This window comes from Temnothorax americanus, unplaced genomic scaffold (assembly GCF_048541705.1).
Source record: "Temnothorax americanus isolate GAGA-0224 unplaced genomic scaffold, ASM4854170v1 Scaffold29, whole genome shotgun sequence".
In the NCBI taxonomy this organism is placed as follows: Eukaryota; Metazoa; Arthropoda; class Insecta; order Hymenoptera; family Formicidae; genus Temnothorax; species Temnothorax americanus.
The window spans coordinates 2,562,176-2,588,841 of NW_027509432.1; the positions used below are offsets into that span (position 1 = coordinate 2,562,176).

The window sequence follows — 26,666 nt, forward strand, 5'->3', positions numbered from 1 at the left end:
TGTATTTGCCGCACGCGCGCTGATGCACGCGAGCAGCGAACGATGCGTCAGTGTGCGTGCATAGTGCCCTATGAATATTGGACGGTCAATCGAGAGAAATTCACCATTGCGTTTCGCGTCATGTAGGACGAGATCCACTCTATCCATCACACACGGCAATGATCATGCAAAAATATATATACTTGATATCTAATCCGTTGTACGATATGAATAAAAACTGCATTACACGCACATATGGCAAATGATCATGCAAAAATATACATATACACTTGATATCTAATCCGTTGTATGACATGAATAAAAACTGCATTATACATACATACATATAAGTGTATATAATTTTTTTTTCCAAAAAAATAGAGCGAATTATAGTCCAAAGAGATAACGTAAAATATAAAAGTATGGGATACTTAAAAATGTTAATTTGTACAATGTAAAATATTATAGCGTACAGTCGAGATTTGAATTTCCATATGTATGTAGCTCCAAATGTAATTCCTCTAATGTAACAAAATGGGAATTGTGCGGATTCTCTCGAGCGGCTCTCGTTTCTGCCATATATCTTTATGGGTCTATACCGCCGCGCCGTAAGGAGGCCAAGTGTTAAAACAAGCGATTATGTTACCGGCTATGACTTTCGCATGGCCGGAGTGCACGATTCTCATGTGCACGAGCATGTGCATACGTCACATATATAGGTGGCTAGAACTTAGGATAGCCCCCGCGCCTTCCGCTGCAGCGCAGAATGGAGTTAAATGTGCCGTGCATAAGTGGGTAACGTTTCCGAGGCAGGGTTGTGCAACCCCCTCTGCTCCCCGTTTCCTCGCTCCGCACCTAACTTTCCGCACTTGCTTCCTTCTGTCTTATTCCCTCCCACTTTGTCGCGGCCTTTTTCTCGCGCCCGCTTTGCGCTTCCGCTTGCTCTCTTTCTTTCTCTCTCTCTCTCATCCTCTCGTTTCCACCTCGCACCTGGCTAACACCAGGATACTTTAACCACCCGTTCTCTCGTCGACTTTCGAATTGCTGCACATCAACGTAGCGGAGGCTGCAGTGAAGTGAAATGCTTTAAGCTCGTTCCCGTCGTTTGAACTTCGGCAGAACAGAGTTTGAAAGCGAGATTTTTTGATGGTCGTTTTCGTACGTTCGTTTCCGCCGCGAGTTCTTAATCGGTTTCGACATAATCGCGAGATACTCGTTACGCCACGCTCAGTATGTAATTTAAAGACTTACAATTAGTCAGAAATACTATATAGTTTAAAAAATCTAGACAAAAAGAAGTTAAAGCTATGTATTTCTGAAAAATATAAACATAAAAGTTTTTCAAAAAGTTAATTGTATGAATTTTCCTAAATATATATGTAAATATCTAAAAATATCTAAAAATATTAATCACCGTGCTTTTCAGGTATGATAATAATCATATATTAAATAGTATATAAAATTGACAGAAATGTGTATAAAAATTTAAATAAGGCTTAACAAACATTTTAATTTTTTACACGGAATTCTAATTTTAAAAATAGAGATACATTATAAAACACACTACCAAATTCAGATATGACACCCCATTTCCGCGGCTACCTTGCGCGTTGTGCCTGGTATAATTGAATTGGATATCATACGCCGCCGGAGGTTACTACGCGATGCCTTTAAAATTTAAAATAATACGAGAAGCAGAACGCAAAGTCTCTCAGACGTTCTGAATTCGACAAATTTATGACGGTCGTTGCTCTCGACTTTTGTACTTTTGTTCCAGATTTTCTCGCACATTAATCGTTTGTCGCAAGCACGGATATCTCTATGCTGGTCTCTTTCTCCGTCTCTCTCATTGTTCGAGAATTCGCCACGCGACGGCGAAAGGTAGATTATTGCATTCGCGCTTTAACTGCACAAAATTCTTCTCGTTTTGCGTGTCTCTCGCGTTAAAAACATGCACACGCTCGTTGCGATACCGAGAAAAGAATATCCCTTCGTCACACAGGGTAGATTAAGCAGTTCGTGCAAGAGTGCTCACAGAAACGCACGTTTTACTTCTTCCCTATTTTTTTGCTACATTTTTAAATTTTCGCACACGCAAATACAGAGTGTACATTATTTTCAGCCTGGGCAAAAGCAAGAGCATCTTGCTTTATATCTCTTTTTGTTTTTTTGCAAAATTATATTTTATACTGTATAATACGTATAATGAAAAATTATATTTTATAATGTATATTATAACGCATGTACACACGTATACGTACATAATATCCCGTATATATACGTCAAATTATATACATTACGCTGGGAAATGTAAAGCTTTGCAAAAAAAATATTCTACTTGCTGCTTCCTCTGTTATTAATTTTCTCCATAATTTTCCCTGTATTCTGCGTAAAGTTCTTGTTGAAGAGAACGATTTATTTTTTATTAAGAGGATGAGCCGACGTCGCTACACTAATAGTCGCTGCGGGCTGTCACAGATAATCTTTTTTCTTGTCACCATATTGCTTTAATGGACGCGTGTGCGCGGCTATTTTCTGTGCAGCCACCAGCAACGTAAAAAGCTGCCCCGTTTCGCTTGATTTATGCGACCGTGTTCGACGCAATCTACTGACGCGCGAATAGTATCGACAGCGATTAATGATTGATTTCCAACAAGAAGTCGCGCATTCGACGTTATAAATTGACGCGCGCAACAAATCGCAACCCGATATTGAAATATCGACGGATTTTTCCGAAAGCAGCGGGCCCGATGGAAATTCCAAAATGTTTCTCTCTCTTGAAAGTCGAATAAAATTCGCATATCGTTGGCGGGAAATACGCGACAGGAAAAAAATTTATTAAATTGCGGTTAAATGATTATTGAATTGCATTTACATCATAACGCGACGGTAACGTTTGAGCTTTAACTGACAAGTTCAATATGTCGCTTTATATTCGCGGCGCGTATCACTTTCGCGAGAATAAATTCTACAGCGTGTCATACATACCACAAATATGATTTTGGAAAATATTTTAATATTTTACATGTTTTCTTTCGCAAATAAAACTAATTTAATTCCCGAACGATCGTTGGATGACGAATGTCGCCGGGCCGTATGTTGAAGAAAGTATCAAACTAATTCAATCTATTTCGCGATATTCAAGGATTACGGTACTCCGACAGCACGCAAGCGAAATCGCAAATCGTGCTTTTTCGCGACAAAACAAGTTTTATGCGATGAGAAATTCACGTGCGGCATTGGAGCAATGAATCGTGTATTCGGCAGCGTGAGCATTATTATTACGATCGACATTTCCACGCAGTATGGACGAAAAGCGATACAATTCATTGCAGCATGGGTATATACGAGTGCTGTTAACAGCAAATTAAAACTTTTAATGGATAACCATGGTTGTCGCGCGCGAGAATCGCGATGCATTCGCCTCACCGACTGATAAACAACTGTATAGGCGGCCAATCGGCGTTAACGCGCCCCGCGGGAAAATAATCCTCGATCATGCCGGAAACGAAACAAAACGCGTTAGATCCCCCGCTAAGATTAAATTGCCGGCCTCGCGAACACGCTCTGCCAAGTGTTCGTTACAAAATATTTATCCGACGTAATTCACTTCGGCCGACGGACGGACGTGCCGCGCAGGGATAACTGCGCGACTGCAACGCGCCACGAAATGGTGGCAAAATAGGCGCACGTGCGCGAATTCCGGAGCGATATCGATAACCGATTCCAATTACTTAGACCGCGCCATCCTCAACGTTAACTTCGATCGCTGACGCGCGATAGCAACTACTCCGGCAAGACCCCGCAACTGCAGTTAACCCTGACTTAATCGATGACGTACGAGCCCTTGGAGTTAAATGCATATCCGCTTTCAGCATCTGTAGTTCAGTATCATAAGAAACTATTTCTAACTTACATTGTAATTGCATTGTAATTTAGAAATAGTTAATTGTGATACAGATACTCTGAAAAACTTGTGTTTAATTTTTAATATTTTTGTATGCTGGGCAGTAAAAAATTGTACCTCTATAAATCTTCCGTCTCTCGACGAGTTTGAAAATGAGTCGTCCTCAGCTAAGATGTGATGAAATATCATTTCTTTAACTTCTCGTTAAAAATTCCCGGTAATTAAGTTTGAAATGAGAACTCCATTAAAGGAAAGTTCGTTTGACATTACGAGAGCGAAGAGAGCAAGTTAAGGGAAAAAGTAAGAAAAGCTACAGCCGGTTGTTTGACGTGCTCCGCATATCTCGGCGACGTTCCGCGCAATCGTTATCTCTGGCCGCAAGTTAACGCGGGCAAAACTGTTTCAATCTCGAAATTCTGATCAAATAACTGCGTACGGAGCGCGGAGAATCCGTGACGCTAATGTACGAGGTATTATGGTGAATTGCGAAAGGGGAATTCGGCACTTCTCGTGAATATATCGATTCGCCGCTTGTTTGCGCTATTTCGCGTCCAATCGTACGACCCGGAACGATCTGCGCGCACTTTATATCGTTCTACGTAAAATTTGCTTTGATCGACAGGCGAGAGAGAGAGAGAGAGAGGAGGGGGGGGAATAGATTGCCATCAACGAATAAAGCGCGGTCGTCATAATTTATTCAGCTTATTCAGCGCGCGAAACAATTATCGAGCGCAATTTATCCGCTCGAAAACGACCTGTACCTGCGGGATTGGTGGATCGATAATAGTGAAATAACGGCGATTAGCAGACAATAGTATAACGAATTAAGCTTGAAGCAAATATATCGACTTTTCCACTCACGACAGTCGAAATACGATCTCTCTATTAATCGCTTCAAATGGAATAATTAGAAAGTGGAACAGATTGCATATAAAAAATTAGCTACGCGGATTTTTTCTTTTTCTAAGAGAACGTTATTGGTTCAGAATCTTTCAGAATCCGGAATTAATAAAAAAAGTTCATCATACCGACTTATTAATTTTTTATACCGAAGAATTTATTTCCAAACAAAATATATTTTTTTTAAATAAATAGAAGTTATATCCACATACAATTTTTGGAAAATATAAATGTAACGTGATTTGGCAGCTTATCATGTCCCGTAATTTTTCTTCAATTTTTGAAAATCGACATTTAATCATTACTCGTCTTAGCTGATAGTGAATTCCAATAGAAGCCAAATATATAGCTTCGAAACTGGATTGCCAAACGGCAATGCATCTAGCGACTATTGCACGCCGTTTAAGCGGTTCGTGATGCACATTGTGCACAATGTTGCTCGCGCGCGGATAGGGACCGCCGGTTCGTTAGGGGTCCGTTTGTTTGCCACCGGCACCGGCTCGTATAACACACTCTCGCGGAGCCGCGGCGCGAGGAGTCAGTGACAACTGTGAAGACTTTGAAACTAAATATTTGCATGATAAATGCTTAATTAGGCAAAAACTAATCTAAAATTATTTTCGTGTTTGTATAAGAAAAACCATAGATAAAAAAGACATAAAGAGAATATTACGTAGCTTGTATACTTATAAAAAATATATATACAGTCGTTCACATATAAGACGCTCGTTTCACGCATCCTTTAAACTGAAAATGTAGCTTGAAATTGCTTTTAAAATTCCATTACCTGAGTTTAAAATTTATATCGTAAAATAAATCCAAAAGAATTATTATTTTAATGAGGCTCGCCTAGAAACTTGTATCTTTATAGATATATAGTTGTGAAAAATGTATAGCGAAACATGCGAAATAGTGCAAACGAAACGATAACAAGTTTGCGCTTTGACGTATTTGTGACAAAATACAATGATATTTCATCTGATAATGTCGTTCGCGAAAGATACACAATCTCGATCCGACCCTCTTTGTTTTTCCAGAACAATTAACGTATAACTATATCGCTCGTTCGTCCGAGCATGAAAAACACGAGCTGCGTGTCTGAGGAATACCGCGGGGGTGATTTTAATGAAAAAATAACAAGGTCTCGACGCTAATGATTTGGAGAAGCACGCGGACACATCGTTGGCTTTCCTACCTCCCTGGCATGTCTCACGCACGTATTTTTGCAACTGTTAATAAGAACCGCGTGACACTTGGCTCCTCCTTTTACTGTTTTAGTCGCGGGATATCGTGCATAGTCGTGTGCTGATCTCGGTACAGTTTGCACGCGTAATCGAAAAGTTTATTTATGGTTGCTGTATCATAATTGTCTGACAATGAGAGATTCGACCTCGGGAGATGTTATTTGAGACAAATAAAAATAGACGAACAGTTTTTTAACTAAAATGTTAAATACAGTGTACGAGTTTAATATTTTGCTTTGCGCTATTCATTTTCTTGTAACGAGAAAAAGATGAATTTAAAAGCGAAAGATTCGTTATCTCATTGTCAGTATAAAATAAAAAATTGTTCACTCACCGATACGATGCGCAGCAGCGGAGTCACAACCAGTCATAGCAGCGTCGATCTGTAACACAAATACACAGAAATCCAAATTATAATAGCGTTTAGAATATTTAAACATTATTGTACATATCGAATTCTACATTTATCTTTCGAACAAATACTCGACGAGATTATATAACTTTAATGTCTGTATACGTTGTCTTTTTTTTTTTTGCACCCTCGGAATGTATACATGGATCTGTCACGCGCGTTTGACGCTATTTTTTTCCTACCTTAAAGTATTTTTAAAAATCTGAAAAAATTCACAAAACATCCGTCTACATCGTAGTTGACGATTTTATAGTAATTTTGATAAATATCGTTTATTTAATATTTTCTGGCGGGCTCTTGCGAGTTTTACCGTTACGAGCGGGCAGATGTCATTTTGGTTCAAACGCCGTAGACCCACGTATACGAACAGAGGGTTAATTATATATAAAACTTTTGAGAAATCTCTTTCTCTCAAACTGTCTCGTAAGATTTCGCACATCAAATCCCTCTTCTCTTTAATCCTCGTTTGACGTTCAGCCGAATTGACAGTTAGAATAAATCGCAATAGACACTCTAGCAATAAATAATATATAAATAATAAGCGACACTTACCCGGGAAGTTGCTCCGCCGTCGCCCGACGCCTCCCAGGCCTCCTCCTCCTCTCAGGAGATTCCTCCGGTTGCACGATCGCACGGCACAGCACTGACGAGAAAACACACTCGATTACAATCACGCGCGAACCGATTGTCGAACAAAATGGGGAATTGTGCACGAGAGTCGCGAGACGTACACGGCACTCCGGAACTCCGGACTCATATCAAGTTCCAATCTCGCGAGACGCGGACACGAGAGTACGCGATGCAGATTGATCGCTAATCGCAAGGAACGGTCGCGCTTGACTCGCTCCTTAACCTCTTCGCGGCTCCAGATACACGTATACACCGTCGCGTTTAAATTCAGAACCGAAGTTTTATTTGCCGTTAAAATTGGTTTCTACGCGTACCATTCAGTCGTTTAATGTATCTTCATTTTAGATTAATACCGTATTGAAAGGGTTAAAGCGTAAGAATAAACGATGGAACGTCGCGGCGCGTTGTCGGCCGCCGACGCCGAGTGCTGAGTGCTGCCGAATGACGACTCGAGTCTCGCCACGCGAATAACACTAGCGCGGCACCTTGCCGTCAACGAACAACTAAATCGCGCGGTGCGTCGTGTCGCGAGAAACGAGCGACGTGTGTCGATTATACCGTTACGAAATAATTATCGCGTTGTATCTTCTATTCCGTAGCTTGCGTCCCAAACTGATTGCTAATGGAACGATGCGCTAGCTACAACGGCTCTCCTTTACTCGAGTTCGATATACAGCATTCGATACGGCATTCGATACGGCGACTCACTTCACGCTCCACGATCCGGAAACGACGGGGAATCGCGGTCGGCGCGAACTTTAAAGCGCGAAAATTATGTGTACGTATCTCGAGCCGACTGTCCAAGGAAGTTTTAAAGAAATTGATTTGCGCGTGTCCGTAAAGAATAAATTACGATGAAATATAATTAATCGCGCATAATCTATACTCGCAACCGCGATCGCGTCTTGAGGCACAATTGCGATTCACGGAGCGATACGCATATCACACGACCCGCCCGTTCGAGCTTCGAGCTTCGGCGTGCGAGTGAAAGCGCGGCGACCTTGCGCAAACAAAAATACCGCGCGGCGCGCGGTGCGTCGCGAGTTCCGAGAAACGCGTGACGTATATCGATACCGTTACGAAATATTTAAAGCGTTATAAAATACATATGTATATGTATCTTCTGTACCTTGGGTTTCGAATTAATCGCTAATGAACGACAATGTGTATACTACAAACTACGATGTATGTACATACCTCTCCCGTTACTCGAGTCGTTCGATACGATGACTCGCGTATCACTGCATGCTTTTACGATCTGAATTGAGGGGCGAGTTACGTTTTATTGTCAGTCGGGACGAATTTCAAAGCGCGAGAAGTATTTCGAGGAGTCGACTGTCTAAGAAAATTTAGGGAAATGATTATCACGCGTCTGTAAAGACCAGGCAATTTTTCCGTCATTTTTCTCCTTCGAATGAATAAACTGTGCGAAATATTTCCTTCGGTAAATAGCCGTTGCTTTGATACGCTTACTCGATACGCTTTCTAATCGTGGGAGAATGATCAATCCTACAGTTGATCTTTGGAAGAAAATTGTTGTAAGAAAATCGAAATTGCGTTTGGCGTAGTTCTATCGCAATCGCATTTTGAAGCATAATATATATGACGATCACTCGATACGCATCACAAATCACAACTCACCCGCTCGAGCTTCGACGTACGAATAATAAAATAATAGCGCGGCCAGGAATGCCGAAATTGGAAAGGGGGGGGTCGCGAGGTGCGGCTCTCGGCAACATGAGTGGTGGGGATGGAGTGGGGGTATAAGGCTGTAGGGATTGTTCGGTGATCGCGCGTATATACGAGATCGTTTTATATACTATAATATTCGCCAAGTGTTATAAGATCATGGATTGCACGGCAAAACATATACCATCTTGTAGCGATAACTAATTTTACTAACTATTAAATATTTTAATTAAATTTTTTAATTAAAAATTGTCTGGCAATATAATTTAATCCAAATAAAACATAATTAATGCATCACGATTCGCTTCGAAATTCGTGGTCTAATCATGCGTGTTTATTTCAGCAATATTCAACGGCAACGTTTACCCGCCGCATCATTTGTATCTCCCGTGAGTGAAATTATTCGCGTGGTTTCTCGTCACCGGTCGCTTTGTTTGATGTATGCTAATTATCGTTTCCGATAAACTTCGCCGACAAACCGACCGTCGTGCCTAGATAGGGCCGCGCGGTATTCGCAATAATACATGCCATTCGTCTCCGCCAATCGACGACGCCGACGTGCCGTTCGATTACGTGTTCGATAATCGCTCGTTTCCCGAGAAATCTAGGCGAGCGAATGTTCATTTCCTTCCTAGACGCGAACACCGTGGCTCCGTAAACCCCTTTTCGTTACCCACCACTGGGGCAGTGGTGGTTGCTCTCAATTTTGGACATTCGAAATGCCCCATTTCCGGGGGAACGTTGCCCACGCCATCCATTTGCCGGTTCATCGCGATAAGGGGGAATACGGATCGATATCGAGAGAGTATCGCACTTACGGCGCGAGACGCTAAATATCGACTGCGACAGACGGAGGTTTCAAATTCCGGTAACTGAAAATCTTTCCGAACGTCGCACTTTCGTAATGGGACAAAGAATGTCCTTAATATTTTAAATAAAGACTTGCAATCATAAATTTAACAACTCGCAACAGCAGATCCAAATTATCATGGTGGAATTAGTTTAATTCCAATAAATTATAGCGTTTTAAATAATTAAACGGGGAACCCTTTGGTTTCCCCTAATAGCTTGAGGAAATCAATTCCATGAAATATTTTTTTAGGGAAATTTCGAATCTGAGACGTAGGTAAATGTATTGTACGTATTGTATATAGGTATTGAATTGTGACAATCGCCATAATTAACCTATCATGATTGCAATTTGATATTATATAACGTGATATATTCACGCAACTGCAAATACATTGCGTGTCAAGATATTGAATTGCAAAATTCGACATAATTAAATAATTCCAGTGCAATCAGAAACCAGATGCCCAATTAATTAATGTTAATTCAATATACTCAGTACGATAATCCGAACGGAATTAACAGCCGAATCTATATGTTTAATAAATTTGACTTTATAACAGAAGTACGATATCCTATTTGACTCTGTACTCAATGAGATATAAAAATATTAATTATCCGCCACCTTTTGTCCGTCGATTTATTTTAAAGATATTTTTGAAAAAGAATACAGCTCGGATTTTCCCCGATTTAAAACCATATCTAAAAAAGATCTCCATATTCTAAAGATTATTCACCGAAAGATCTGATGACAACGGATCCGGAAAGTCGTGTCTTGTAATCTTTTCTTTCTTTCCCAGGACGTAAGATGCCCATCTCTAACAATAAGTCACCAAACTGGCGATGTACAAAACTAGCCGTCGCATCGCGCGAAACAACAGTATCGTCACAGCGGAATTATGTTATCCACTTTGCAGGAACACGTTCCTGCTCACGCGTTTCATACATCCGCGAAGAGAGAAGAGCTCTCTCGTGCAGGTGCAGATGCCGGGGACACGCGCGGCGCGTTAGGGGAAGAACAGGAAGATGCAGTGCGAGGCGCAGTTGCACGCGCGATGCATGGCACAGACGGCTCGCGGTTGCGCCAAGTTAAGGCCGGCTTGTTAGGAAAGTTGTATCAAGTTGGATCGTGCTACCCACGAAGAGACTTCGCTTTGGGAGCCTCTCCTAAACACATCGCCTCCCCCTCGATTTCACCCCCAAATCCTCCGTAACGTCACCCGTATTCGTCCCTCCCCTCAACCCTTTGACCGTGTCGTCCTTCGTATGCATTTATGTGAAACATGCGTATGTATGGATATACGGGTACAAGTATACAGAGCGCGTATAGTAGATTTACCCGTATTATTACCCGCAGCAGTTTGGCAGAAATGGAGAGCCCCGTGGTGCCTCATTAAGTTCGCGAAGGACAAGCCGATCCACTCAGCACGAAGTAGCTCTAGTTCCATGCGCGAGAGAAGTCTTATAAACTAAGAACTAACTTATACAGTAGTTCTTCTTAATTGATTAAGAAATGTGAGGGAGAGATGCAGAAGTAAGATTATATGGTTCCTATCCTATAAAAAGATTTGGTCACTTGTTTTAAAAAAATGCGTTACAATATTTATAAAAAAAAGTTTTGATATAATTTAAAATGCATAATAAAATTTATCATGCAAAGACACAAAACGAAATAAATATGTGACTTGAAATGCTCCATATTATTAAATTTTAAAGATTAAGCATATTCTGATGTGATATTTGGAACTTGAATGTATACGAAAATACAGTTATAATTTATTGACCATACGGCTAGACATAAATTTCTTTCGCCGCGTACTACATCAGCGCGGTGTAAAAGCTTCTTCGGCTTTATCGTCGTGAAATTATACGAAAACTGGGCCATCTGTTTACAGCGCAACACGGTTTTATTGGACATCAAGCGAGAAACGTTCTGACATTTTTGTAATTTCTTCAGGTAGCGAGAAAACATTAATATTTTAAACCATTGACCAGCCAAATCTTGCGTTTTATGCAAGAAACTCGTATTACACGTACATACAATGTTATTAATATTGTATTAACAGTATGATATGTGAAATATATAATGTGATTTAGCGTAACATATTATAGTACAGTAAATTACTCAACTTGTACGTCGAATAGTTGACTACAGATTAGATCAGACACAAGACAAAATAGGATAATCGTATTGCACGAAAATAATTGGATATAGTCTCATAAGAAGCAGCTTTTTGTACACATGTACCAAGAAAATTTACTGACAATAATACCAATTTTGGCAACAGTGCCAAAAGATAAAGGGTCTCGCGTTGCTCTATTAAATTTCTCGAAGATGAAGCAACCCGTTCCTTCCGCTCTCTTCTTCATAAATGTACAACGAATAGGGGCATGCCTGCCAGAGTACATTAAATGCCAAATGGATCGATAGTTAATAGCTCTAAATTTTATGAATATACATTTTAATACAAAATTTTAGTCGATAAAAAACTTTCAAACTTTCATCGTTTTAGTTACAAAACTAATTTCCTTCCTTCATAGAATTATTATTATGACAAAAACATTATCTTTAAAAAATATTACAGGCAAGGAGAGAACAATACAACTAAAATTTTTATAAAAAATTACGATAAAAAAAGATAACTCAAAAAGGATCTCAGCATAAAAAATCGATGAAAATCAATCAAGAGGTTGAAGTATCTCACTGCGATAAAGATGGGAGCGATATGTAGAGACTGAAAACACTACATTGTACCGCTAGCGTTATTTTATTGTAAGCTATTGAGAAAAACCGTGTCAATTTACCACGTAATACAGATATTTTCCGGTTATTAAGTTATACACCCGCGTAATGCCGGATCGTGTAATGTACATGTAGGGAATCGATAGCAGTAACAGTTTTTTATCGATGGCACTAGTTCTTTTAACCTATATATAAAGAGATACTTAAATGTGAAGTGAAAGAACGAGATGAGAAAAAGTCTGCAAAAAAGTAACCAAGTAGTTAAAATAAAGGAATATTAGCTCGCGCGCGCGCGAAACGCGGTATAAAGCCTCGAAGAAAAATACAAGGCAGAATTATGCTAGTGCAGTATCTAATGAAACAGTACTGTGATAATTACCGGTGTAAAGTTTAATTATACGTCTGCGTTAATATTAACTCACGTACAGACGCAGAAACGTATCGTTAATATAAAAAGTGGCTGTAATCTTAAACAATGCGGCAATAGTGCAGATAAAATTTTCCTTCAGTAATATTAATTCTATATAGAACCAAGAAATACTGAAAACGAGCAGATCTTTTAAATGATAATAATCATATAACTGAAATAAATCAAATAAAATCCGCGAGATGTTAAATTCTGCTATAAAAAGTGGAATAAAAATAGCGCTTGAACTTCATGGTGGGAAAATATACCATAACAGTTAAATCATGCGTCTCAAACGTATGAAACGCCTATCGCCTTAAATAGACACGACAATAGTAGTAAAAGTTCTCCATTGGTGATATTTCTCCCTAGGTGCACATAAACGGACTCTCAACCAATTAAGGAACGAAGCGCGAATACGCGCTTCCAAAAAGATAATCGCGCGGATAAAATAAAATCCTTATAGAAATATTAGAATGTGTCGAAGAAGGGTAAGGAAAAGGCAAGGGAATGAGGAGAGCAGAGATCTACAGTGGAGGAAACTGCAGTATCGCACGTCCTTAAGACCCGCACTCTTATAATTTTCTCACGCTCGATGGACCGTTCGAACATCGAGAACGGGAGTTTCAAGGATCGAATTTCGAATATAGCAATAACCTCTCTCACACCGTCTGACAGTCACACAAGAGATTCCGGCGCGGAATCTCTTCGTGACCTAAGTCGGCCACGATCGCCGCCTCTCGGCTCCTTCCCGGGAAAGTTGAAAAGTTGTTTCAGACGCCAATTCCGAGGAAGATGAAGACGAACAAAGAACTGCCGGCGGAAGAGGCGCAGAGCGTCTTCCTACTCGAATTTTCATCCAGTCTGGAGTATAATCCGGACTTTCCCAGCTCCTCCGCTCTGAAGGAACTGGAAACATTTACAGCCAGCCGGCACGAAACTCGTTGCCCCTCTGCCACGCGCTACTATCAATCCAACTTCTATACCCCTGCCATCGTCCGCCACGAATTTATCAATCTCGATGTCTACGCGCACGTTCATTCTTCAGCCGCCGAAATGAACGACTTCGTTTTCCCGACGCGATCGCGCGCAATTTGTCAAATCACGCTTGTTTGCTCTAAGCACTTTCGCGAACTTACGGAAACGCGCGGGATAAGTTCGGCGCGACGAGCAAACCCCCCGGCTCGTCGCGTTCTTCAGTCGCGGCACTAATTAAAGGTCGCGTATTGTCACGAGCGAGCTTTGTTCGCATTTCAATTACGGCCCGGTCGATTTCGCTGAATGAAGCGCCACGAGCCAATCCGAAAGCCACCCCAGCCGACATTGTTCTTATCCCTCTTGTTCATCAGAAATTCGACCGCTTTAAGACGCACAGGCTTTGATATAGTACCGGCGTGAAAATTGAATACTATGCGGAAAGCGCAGAGATGCTCGTTTAAATCTAGACGAACGTCTTCGCGAAAAACGATTATCGTGTTTCATCCGATTCTTCGTGCACACTCCTTCGAAACATGATCGAGAAATACATTGAAGTTATAATCAAGGACTGTTAAAAGACCTTCCTGAATACGCCATTGATTTTTTAAATTCTTTTTAGACAAATTTCTTTGTTAAATAAATAGAAATTCATGCTTCGTGCATTTGACAAGAAAATGCAATGATACTTTTGTCGCATTGCGCTTTAATTGTACAATTATCGTGAAAGAAAGCAGCTCGTCGCCTCGCGAATTCTTTGACAGGGTGAATTATGACGATCATTAGGTGGATTGATTTCACCGTCTAGAAGTTTAAATTTAGCGACATTGAATTTCGCGAATTGAACCGCGGGCCCATTCGCGTTCGTCGTGTCGTCAATCTTCGTTCCAAGTTCCTTCAGCCCTCGTTCTTACCGCTCGAATATGTCGCAGGGTTGTCGAATATAAAAAAAAAAAGAAATCTCTCGGGCGAATAGCAGAGGTGCGTGGTTCCGATAGGTTGATCGAATCGCATTTCTTATTTATTCCAGAGAGAACTTTCGCGCGAAATCGCGACAAAATTTGCTATGCTATTTCCATAAAGTATCTCTCAATGATCGGATTTTTATTGAATAGCGCTTCGAACAAAACAACGGAAGATTCGCATATACATCAGAGGAAATTGTCGATATTCACTTATAATAAAACATTCGATTGATGCCAAGAAACGATCGATTCGAATTACGTGCCGCGTTGACGTCGCATATACTTTTCATGACGAGTGTCAGAAAATCAGATCAATTTAGGTCAAAATTGAAGAACGTTAATCTGCGTCAGAATTATTTCAAATCTCGAAAGAAGATGAAGGAAGACGGAGTTTGAATTTTATATTTATTTTCGTTTCCCTCCGCGAAATCACTTTTTATTTTCGCAATCCACGAAATATAAAGCAGACATCTGGGAAGATTTTCCTGAATAATGATCATTAATATAAGGCCACTTAAAGAACGAAGATCCTGTTGAAAAGAGGCGACTTTGCCGCCAGGAACGAGCGGAATTAATAAAACGCGCCACTGTTTGCGAATGTAATTTGCGGGATGGAATCAACGTCTATTTAAGTCCTGATGAAATTACAAATTACCGACCGGTTAGAGACAGATGGAGTTTCAAAGGGAGGATAATATTCATTCATAAATTCTGTCTGCCCCAGGCAAGCGAGAGCAAGGCGGGAGAGAAGACGCCGCAAGACAGACAGGGATCAGACTGGAACGGTTGTGAGAGAAGCGGGTCAATACTAATTAATCTAATTAACGAGGCCAATTTAAGCCACGAGTCGACTTTAATGACTTTTTCAGCTTGCTTTCGTAAGGCAATGTAATACTCTGCCCACGTCTGTTGGATTAATTCAGGAGAGCGCGTTGTACAAAGATTTATTCAGATTTAACGAAAATCGGAGAACGTGCGTTAAATCACAAAAAAAGAATTGTTCGCTCTCATTTAAATAAGGCATAATTTGAATAATTATAACAAAGCAAAAAATATAAATAAGACAACATTAGCATGTCAATTTCTGAAATAGCACAAAATTTTATCGCTATAAACTAAACTTTGTATGTGTTCGATGTGCAGAACTTCTTACACTTGTAGAAGTCTATTTCATATTTACATGTTGCGAATTTTTTCCATGATCGAATTTCAGTTCTTGATTTTTTACGACAAAACGACGCAGGTATATGATCGACAGTTTCCGCCGAAATTACAGCGAAATAGCCTATTTCACGTTCTGCCAACGCGCACGCAGTCCATATCCCTCGCGGTTTCCACTAATTTCGTAACTAATTACGTCTCCTTCGAACTCGGCGGGACCACTGCCGGCACGAGAACTATTTCGATCCCTTTGAAAGCTACGTTTCGGTTTTGTTCGCCCACGAATGGAATGAGAAACCGCATCGCGTAACATTTTGGCGAATAACTGGACGCAATAAAAACACGGCAGGTATACGCACAGCGTGTTTCGGAAAGTTTGCGCAGCATTTCACGATGATTATCCTTTGACAAATCCGAAATTAATGTTTTCTTTACTGAAATATATATATATAGGAAACTTCGCGAAGACAAAATTAATCGGAAATTTAATTAATTAAATTTTAATTGACAAGAAATCGTAAATAGAAATTAATTGATTAAAAAATTACTTTCTATATCAAACGTGAAATTTTAACGTTTATCCTATTTCAGATACGACAGTATCGCAAAAAGTACTTAAGTTTTCCGAGAATTACGACACGTGGGGTTTAATTGCGCCGGATGTTCCGTCGATTCCTGATTAAAATTCCGCGAGTCCTCGGTAAAAAGGGCTCGAAGAAAAGAAGCGAATGGATGGTGCGGGGTAAAAGCTGCACGTGTAGCGTACTAATACCGGCCGCAATTCCGTCTGAAGCGACGTTAGTTTTTCAACGGCGCGGGACACCCGGCCGTCGTTTATTCGCCATCGATCGATTGTTAAATCGTGCGTGACGATGAATGCCGGGTCCAGGGGGGGGGGTAAAACCGACGAGACACGGGGTGAAGCACGTCAGAGAAGATTGTCCAAGAGATTTTTCAGGATTGCGTTGCGGACGCGCGCGAGCATGGGATGTGTCGCGTGGGATCGGTGTGTGTACATGTGTGTGCGTGCGTGTGTGTATGCACGAGTCTCCGTTGGAATGGCGCACTATTTCCGAAGTAGCGGACAACGAATCTCGAGCGGTAATATTAATTGACTATAAATTAAATGCTCTCGTCCTTTCTCTCCCTCGGCATTAATTCGGCTATCTCGAGAGCGGCTTCCGCGTCGTCGAGCGGCTACTCTCGCGACAAAAGCAATGAATCCCACCGTTAACGAAGCGCCTTAAACGCGCGCTACTTAACGCGCCCAGAGCAACGAAAACAGGACGACGAACGGTTTCCGGGATACTCGGCAAGGGTAATTGATCGTTAAACGCATTTGCATCGCGGCGCGGTCGTTGTTTCATCGCCAGTTGAATATAACGGTTACGCGAAAGTATATAATCGTCGCGTTTCGCAACATGAGAAACAAACGCTTCATCAGGCGCTCTTCACTTCAGATGAATGAAATATTCATGTGAAATATATACGTGTAATATATCAAGCATCGATTTACAATAACTTTCTTTTTCTTTCTTAATAGTCATCATTGTCACAGAAATTCCGTGCTAAAAATATGTCGGATTTATATAACTAGGTCGTAAGTATTTCAACGAGTTGTTATAATAAAAGGCCCAATTGTGTGTTGTTGCAGGTCGAACGCACGACTCGACATACACTCTGTATAGATTAGGCGAGAGACTGTCCACGGGCGCCAGATTATACGTGGAAACCGGAAGAGCCGATGGACTGGACGCGGATGGGGACTCGCCAAACAGCCTTCACTCATTCACGGGTCCCCCGATTCCTCAAGGCGAAGGCACGAGCGTCACGCGGGCCTTCTTGGACGGCAATCATACTCTAATTAGCATTATGGCGCGCATCAATCCCAGTCCCGATTGGTTCGTAGGCGTGGATTCCTTCCAACTGTGCGTCGAGGGCAATTGGGTCGATACCGTTACCGTAGAGGTAATTACATTTGGCAGTAATGCGCATGAAACTCAATGTGTCAATGTGACCGAAATTCGTCGCGTAAATGAGAAAATTAAAATAGATGCAACGCGGAAAATGTATAATGCAACATATCTAGTACTTTATCAAAGCACTATCAATAATTGTCACATAGATTTATCTTTATAAACTAATGTAACTTAAAGTATACAATAATAACGGGAAATTATTTTTGCGTTGTACGCTCACCGTACTTGTTCAATTATTCAGGTCGTTATTTAAATAAAATACATCCCGACTGGAAATTGGCCCGACATACCATAAGGACCTCACCGGGTATTCTTAAGGCATGCCTTACTAAGGCCAACCCGATTAGGTCCTTATTATTACTTAATCGGGCTAATTATAACACGGTTGAAAGTAAGTTTAATCAAGTATTCTGATCATGTCTTTATGAGGACCCTGTATACATGCCTTATCGGAAAATATTAATTACAAATGCTGAATTTTATAGAGTTACATAAACAGGCCCCGATTAGGACGTGTTAGTCTTGTTCTATCAGAAGTTTGATATGGAAATTGGCCCGACATATCACAAGGACCTGACCTGATATTCTTATGGCATGCCTTACTAAGGCCAACCCGATTAGGTCCTTATTATTACTCAATCGGGCTAATTATAACACGGTTGAAAGTAAAGTTTAATCAAGTATTCTGATCATGTCTTTATGAGGACCCTGTATACATGCCTTATCGGAAAATATTAATTACAAATGCTGAATTTTATAGAGTTACATAAACAGGCCCCGATTAGGACGTGTTAGTCTTGTTCTATCAGAAGTTTGATATGGAAATTGGCCCGACATATCACAAGGACCTGACCGGATATTCTTAAGGCATGCCTTACTAAGGCCAACCCGATTAGGTCCTTATTATTACTCAATCGGGCTATAATTAAACACGTTTGAAAGTAAGTTTATTCAAGTATTCTGATCAGGTCTTTATGAAGACCCTGTATACATGCCTTATCGGAAAATAGTAATTACAAATGCCGAATTTTATAGGGTGACATAAACAGGCCCCGATTAAGACATGTTAGTCTTGTTTTATCAGAATTTTGATAGGGTTATATAATTTAGGTCCTGATCGAGATAATGTACATATGTGCTTAATCGAATAAAAGTTGTACCTATAATGTATATAAAAGTTTTGTGAAGCTAACATCATCAATTATAATTGGCATTATTATATAACTAGGCATGCTTGATACGGCACCAGTCAGGACCTTGCCAGTTTGCCCTAAAAAATAATTAGATATTCTAACCTGTCGCGTCTGAGAAGGCAATAATCAGGATTTTTTTGAGTAACCCCTAATACACAAGGTTTCAAAGGTCATCAAAATTAATCTAATATTATTAATATAATATCTATAATAAAACACACACACACACACACACACACACACACACACACACACACACACACACACACACACACACACATTGCGGTTCTTTTTTATTTGACTAATATTATTATTGTAAGAAGTACAATTCGTCTTCTTTCATCATATAATATTAATATAATATTATATATCATATAGCCAATTCAAAATTTTATTACTCTTTTTAAATTAAATTTGTTTCTTAAAATAAATAATTTTTGAAAAATTGTATATTTGCGCTTGTTATGACATATGTAAATTATATATAACACTTACATCAAATTAAGAAGTAGTCCACAACGTAAGGCAGTTAGCTCACGATCCAGAGGTCCCGAGTTCGAATCCCACCAAGGTAAGTGATTTTTCAAATACGAGAAAATATATATAATCATAGACTGCATCTTAAGAAACAAATTTAGTTAAAAAATAGTAATAAAATTTCAAAATAAATAATATTTTTTTATGTCGGGTGAATATGCGCGTCATACCTTATATATTTCCCTTATGAGGACCTAATATAAATTTGACAAGGGCCTGATTGTGATAACTTATAAGGACCTTATAGAAAAACTGCGTTACACGATTACTTAGATACCGATAAGGCAATAGTATCAGTTCCTGACAACTAAATCAGGCAAATATTATATGGTCCTTATTTGGACCTTAGTTTAATTTCCAGTCGGGATTTTGGACGATCATTACGGTCACATGAAATACGAATACAAAATGTAAATCGCGCTTGAATCAGCCCCGGGAAGTCAGATGTCTGAGCATCGCTGGTCGCGAAATACTATAATTTATGCGTCTATCTCCGCGAATATCGCTGCGCGCCCTGTCATCCCGCTAAAATCCGCGAATGCTCGAAAAATGCCCCCGTTTAACCACCTTCCGTTATTCCTTTTTCAACAGCTCGACCCGCTGGATGGGGGCACGGATAACGGCTTCACATTTACGGCTGCCAACTGGCCGACGCAGCCCCAAGGAATCGCTTACAGGATCACATCCCGATATCCGGCACATCCCGCGGGAAGCTTCTATTATCCGAATCTACCTCGTCTACCGCCGATAGCTACTCTCACATTCACCAAGGTACATATCTCATATCTTCGTATACGCGTGATCCTTTATTTTCTTCGCATTAATTCATCGTGTGAAATAAATTGATTAACTTGGTAAAAATGGAATTTTTACATAAACGCGTATTTGCGCAATTATCTTGAAACTGAGTGCAAAAATCGGAAATTTTTCTACTCGCATGAAAAAGTGATAAGATAAATGGATCTTTTGAAACTGAATTACTTTGAAACGTTTTGTTTTTCAAAAAATTAGGAACAAATTACATGATTGACTTTTAGTGGTTCGATATTACCTCATCTTCTTTTTTGCGCATTTAATGCTTCGATTTCACGAGAGCTCTTTTGTCGTCTGATAAAATAGCCGCGCAGCAGCAGCCCATTAAAAGAACATCGAGCTTCAGTATAATAGCCATTAATTTATTTCCCTGGTATTGATATGCTACGCAATAAATGCTCTGACAATATCAGTGTCAGCATAAAACTGATTAATTGCATTCGCTGTTTAAACAATCTAATAATTTCTTGTCGGTCCGATAATACAGTCTGCAGGATAATGCGAGACCGGACATTGCTTTATTATTGTGCCAATTTTCATATATCGAGCATGAGGTATAATATTGAAATTTATTATATATTTCCGCTGATCTTTGCAAACGGGACAAAACACATTTTAAATATTTATGGAAAAATTATATGTCATTTTCTCTTGATATTTTGCAACGGGAATTTGCTTCCAAATACGATCGCTGAATTGTTTTAACCTCTACACCCCTTTCCCCCCTACACTGCATAATATTAAATACATTTTCGACGCGCAAGAAGGGTGCCTCGACTCAACGCAAATATTTGTTTTCCGAAGCCATGCGAAAATGCGAACAAATTCGTCCTCCTTCAATTTGTATTCCTGCAAACATCGAAGCTATCTTCGCGAAACTATCTTCCGCCTCATTGCCAAACTGATATCTTGAACCCAGTTTTTTCGCCCGAGAGTCAGTTAAGTATTATGGCGAAGATTATTTCAAAAACTTACTTCATAAGATTTTATCGTGAAAAAAATCCGAGTATCTTGAACTTAAATTTTTAATATGTAAAAATGTACGCTCCTTATGATTTTTTAACAGATAGATCGGATAATATTAAAGTAAAATCAAATTAACGCTTATATATATTTTAATCGCGATATCGCAAAGATTATACACATCGTTCAAACATGAATAACCTAATTGACCGAAAATTCACAGTCATAACAGTCTTTTAAGATCTTATTCCTAGCCACAGCATGATACTCGCGGTAACGAAATTCGAGAAGCAACGACTCGTATATTAACTCGCTAATTATCTCTGCCTACAGTCCATCCTTCTTCCCTGACTGACTCCACTTCATCCGCCTCTCTGCTTCCGACCTCTCTTTGACTCGTGTCACCTCTGCTTCCGCTTTTCCATAGAGCAAAGGGATGGCCTGCCTATACTAAATTTCTCCCCCTTATTCAGCCTCACTTACCACTTAATTACCAAACTTCTATCGCTAATCCGATATACATTCTCGCAGCTCGTTCTCTCTCACCGTTTTCTCACCGTTTTCTCACCATCCTTCGACTTCTCTTTTGACTTTTGCCCGGTTATGATAACGTAATCTGCACTTGCTAATACTTCCAACAGATTTGTCAATCCGTTTTAGATAAAGGCGGAATAAAAAGTGATTTACAACGTAAGATCGAAATCGTAAGATTATATAGTTCAATGTACTTTTAAAAAATTACCTTCTTATTATTAATGATTCTTAATTAATTTATTGTGTTTTTTTATTCCTAATATTTCATGTTTCTAATATTTATCTGTTACCAAAGGCATTTAAGCAGAATAATGTTGTAAATAATATCTTAAGAGTTTCGAGTTTTGTTCAAACAAAACTAAACCAAATTGTTGTTTATTACGTAGCCTATATTGGCGCTTAAAATATGCTTACGCAATTACTGTAATATATGTATAATGTATTATTTTATTTCTCTCGCAAAGCATTTTCACGAGTGGCTATCAAGAGCCAGTTTCAACCCCCCCGAGAAGGAGAAGTGCCCGCAGCTGCGCTCGCGACCCCACTGTTTCCATTAAACTTTACGCTTCCGGAACTCCATTAAACTGAAAATCAGACTACCGCCTAATGTAATGCCCATTTCGTACAACAACGCGCCCATTATCGCCCCAAAGTGTCCGGTGTCAAGTGTTCGCGAAATCGAGAACGTTTGTTTACGCCACTTGGCTTCTTGAGAACTTTGAATAATGGAGGTATGATCGGGTATAGAAATGAAAATTAACGAGTAGATTGTACAAAGTCACATTATTTTACGAGGCATGCTTGCAATACGAACGACCGTTGAATAATAAATTCAGTAATTCCACTTTTGTCACTTATAATATATTTACACTGCAAGTCCAAGTGTGTTATTTTAGCTGAAGCTCTTCTCACCACATTTCTTTCCATTTTAAATCATGTCAATTAACACGATTGAACGTATTAAATTTTAATTACGATTAAATGACGTAATTTAACACATAAAGAAACATGTAAAAAGAGTTTTAGTCAAGTGTGTCATTTTTAAACGTTTATGCATGTAAAAATAACACATTTGCCACTTGGATTTGCGCAGTATACGTATATATTAAATATCGTAAAATTATCTCTTAATAAAGTATGCAATAAGACTTGGAATAATTCAACTGATAATTCGTTTAATAATTATTAATTTAAGAAATTTGAAGCAGGCTTGTTATAAATTCCTTGAAACAACAATGAACTTAGCATACCAAAATTTATTATTTAATGAAAACACGTTCCCAAAATTAAATTTGCGGCAGAAGATGCGGCATAGCAACGTCTGCGAAAAGATTAAAAATTTAGTTCTTAAATGGAAAGAAGGAAGTTACTAAGGTAAAAAAGAAAAATTTAATTAAAAAATAACAATATAACCGATTTAATTTGGAATTTTCTCGGGATATTTTCTTGGGATGGCATATTTGTATGCTAACCCAATTATACCGAGCAAAATAAAACCATGATTTAAAATTAATTTTGTAAAAGCTCGCAGTAAATACTATTCTCAAGTGGTAAAATATACAGAAGTATCTCTCCGGGCATATACAATTAAAGATTCAATCTATATATCGGGTTAGTCGTGTCGAATCTCTTATTAGCATTCTCAGTGCGGAGTTTTCTCAAAAAATGCTTCGATAGAAATAATAATGTATAAAATGCATTATCGTAGTTATAATTATATAAAAAACTACAGTATTTTGATACTCCTTTACACGAAAATGTATGTTTTTCAGAAAACGATTTATATAAGTTTCTAAAAAATATTTTATTTGATATATAATTTAAAAATATATTTTTAAATTAGAATTAATTATATATATATGTACCTAATTTAGAGTAGATTTCGGAAGACTTTTGTATGTAATGATGGCAGACAGCGTTAAATAATACCACTTATTAAGGTAAATTTTCTTAATAAATTAAGATAAATAATGACATAAAAACAATATTCTAAATTATTAGAAAAATTGTCGACGCGATTTTTGTTGAATAATATTTTCTTAAACACGAGATATTGCGTGTGGATGGAAACGAACATTTGCAAGTAGCTAATATTTATTCCGGTTGATTATCAATTGTTAATGTTGACGCGCGAACGCAATTTTACGCAAACGGCTAATACACGCGCGATGTGTTAATTATCCTCGAGTATGGTTGTCCACGCGGGGATAATTAGTGTCTCTTGAGGCTAGTGTGCGCGGACGTGCTGGAGTATGAGTCACCGACCACGGATATGGATAAATTGTGGTCCACGGTGGTGAACCAAATCATAGCGAGGCGAATTAGTTAAATCGACCCGAAAATGGTGCAGCGTCCTAAATTAATTTAAATGTCAGAAATTAAATTAGAGGGATACACCCTTTCACACATGTCGAAAACATGGTGTCGATTACCGTCAGGCCCACATTTCTCGGTAAGATTGATGACACGGAAAAACATAAATCGCGCAATAACGTTACACAATATTGTTATAGTAACGTCACGTATAACAATATAATATTATTATATTAATCGATGAAACGCATATTACCCCAAAAACCCTTTATATCTTTGAATATTGTAAAATTGAATTCTTGTAAATGTTAATTCGCGAATTTAATTCAGTTATTAGTGAACGCTTTCTTCTCGTACCACATATGCTAATTCGCCCATTCAAAAATAACATTCAAATCGCGGGATATATCCAAATCTTCCCCTAAGGGGTAACCCGCGATCACGCTCTGGGGGCTGGTAACGCATGAATTACTATAGTCGAGTGCTGCAGATAAAGGGCTACATTCGCGCCAGCGTGTGGAATCGGCGTGGAGCGGATTAGGCAGATTAAAACAGATTAAGCCGAAGCAGTAGGGACCATTTGCCTGCCTCTCGCACAGGGGGAGATCGTTCAAACCCCCGCCGCCATATCAACGTCAACGCCCCAAACTTCGCGATAAGGAGCGACTTCGTCTTTGCTGAGGAGGCACGTAGTGGCTGTCTATGTGCGTGTGAGCGTATATACTACAAGCGAAATCCCGACCTCGCGATTGTACATCGTTCCAATCGGCAGCGTACTTCTTAATGTCGGATGATTCATGAATGCGTACGATATGCTCTTATCAGAGTACCGTCACGGTACTGTTCCACGTTTATATAAGCGATATATTTGTACTGTAAATAATGCATATTATCTAGATGGTCTTTAGATACAAATTACGAAAAATAATTATTTCGCTATTAACTACGCGACAAATATTTTATTTTATAAAAAAAATATTATCGTTATAATCTTTCCCTCGAAACTTCGGAGATACTAAAAATTCAATTTCGGTTAGGGATAAAATGGTGGAATACATCGGTGTATAATCTGACGAAAATGCCAAGCACGCAATCGACGAAGCAAACATCAAGGGTGAGCCTTCGAAAGCGTCGGCTACGTGTTTAGCTCCTCGAAACGCGTGAAGAACCGAAGAGAACCCATGATTACTTTTCTACTCGCGTTATCGCAAATGTATACAAATGTGTAACAATCCGTATGCAGCACATGTGACTTATTGCTGATACACATATTTATGTAAAGAGAAGGAAGATGAACGTATCATTCTTTTTCCAGTTATAAAATAATAATAAAAGGTTTACGAGATATATTAAAAAATTTAAATAATGTTTTGCTTTCAAAAAAAAGTCGCAAAAGTGCTGAAAAACTATTTGTATCAAGTACCTCCATTACTTTTCAAGATGCAAAAACATCGTTATTTTTCAAGCAAGAAAAACTTTGCGGAAAGAAGCTAAGTAACCCGCTTTTGCGGAAGATAGGGCTCCAAATCTTACGCACTCGCACACTCAGATGCGAGAAGAGTAAAAAAAAAGTAAAGAAAAAGCCGAGGCCGACCGATGAAGTTGCCTCGGCCGTTTCAAAAACCTGGTGAAAACGCGAGAATTTATAACTGGTGACGCATAAGTCTTCCGAGAGCGTGTGGAGATTTATTTTCGACGGCCGCGTTTTTCCGTCCGCGGGCGTTTCCTGGCGCGGAGTTAGAAAGAAATCACGTCGTGTACTTAGGATAAACTTTCGTTCCGTCGGACCAAGGCTTTGCTACAGTTCGGGGAAAAGTATTGTGTCCGTATATACAAGCCAATACCTGCGAATTGTGCGGAATACTTTCGACCTCGTTTTCGAAGTGGCATGAGAATAAGACGAGGAAGATACCGAGCGCTGCGCGGTCGCACAATTTATACGAAATCAATAAACGATAATGGCACTGTGCGGACTCGAGGTGGGCAGCTGGAAACGGATGGAGTAAATAAAATCACCGACTTCTGGTTAAAAAAAAATCGATAACTATTTTAGCTAGAGACCACGTGGATTCGTAAGTAAAAATTTGCGATTTAAAATTGATACAAAGAAAAAATCTTCCAATATAACGTTAATTATCAGGCTATATACAATTAAGGAAATACTTCTCGTTATTAAATAATTTACTCTATGTTTTATTATGCGTAAAATAAATAGGAGGCCATCTTCTAACTCGCAGAAACTTTTATTAATGTTTCGAAGAATTACAAAAGAGACGAATAAGAAAAGGAGAAATGCAAATCTTGAATACGGAAAAATGGAAACGTAAAATGTGAAGGGGCAATTTTCTCTCAATTTTTCATAAACGAATATTTCTTTAATTAAAACGAACGAGAAAAGACTTCTATATTATTCTCTCAGGTCTTCCAATATAAATATATTATGCGTCTATAATAATAGTAACAATAGTAACAAA

At 39.2% G+C, this 26,666-nt stretch overlaps 1 protein-coding gene and 1 long non-coding RNA gene across 2 annotated transcripts in view; one reads left to right on the forward strand and one right to left on the reverse strand.

Annotated features, from left to right (window-relative positions):
• Positions 1–26,666, reverse strand: part of LOC143899913 (uncharacterized) — a 200,390-nt gene that overhangs the window by 121,930 nt on the left and 51,794 nt on the right. The window contains exons 5-6 of the long non-coding RNA XR_013257632.1: positions 6,995–7,085; positions 6,365–6,413 (exon numbers count right to left, since the gene is read on the reverse strand). This is a non-coding gene — a long non-coding RNA (uncharacterized LOC143899913). The remainder of the gene's footprint in view (positions 1–6,364; positions 6,414–6,994; positions 7,086–26,666) is intronic.
• The window catches only part of LOC143899897 (spondin-1), a 162,919-nt gene that overhangs the window by 102,665 nt on the left and 33,588 nt on the right, over positions 1–26,666 (forward strand). Inside the window, exons 3-4 of the mRNA XM_077410672.1 lie at positions 17,515–17,828; positions 20,161–20,340. Coding sequence (XP_077266798.1) covers positions 17,515–17,828; positions 20,161–20,340 — 494 coding nt within the window. The remainder of the gene's footprint in view (positions 1–17,514; positions 17,829–20,160; positions 20,341–26,666) is intronic.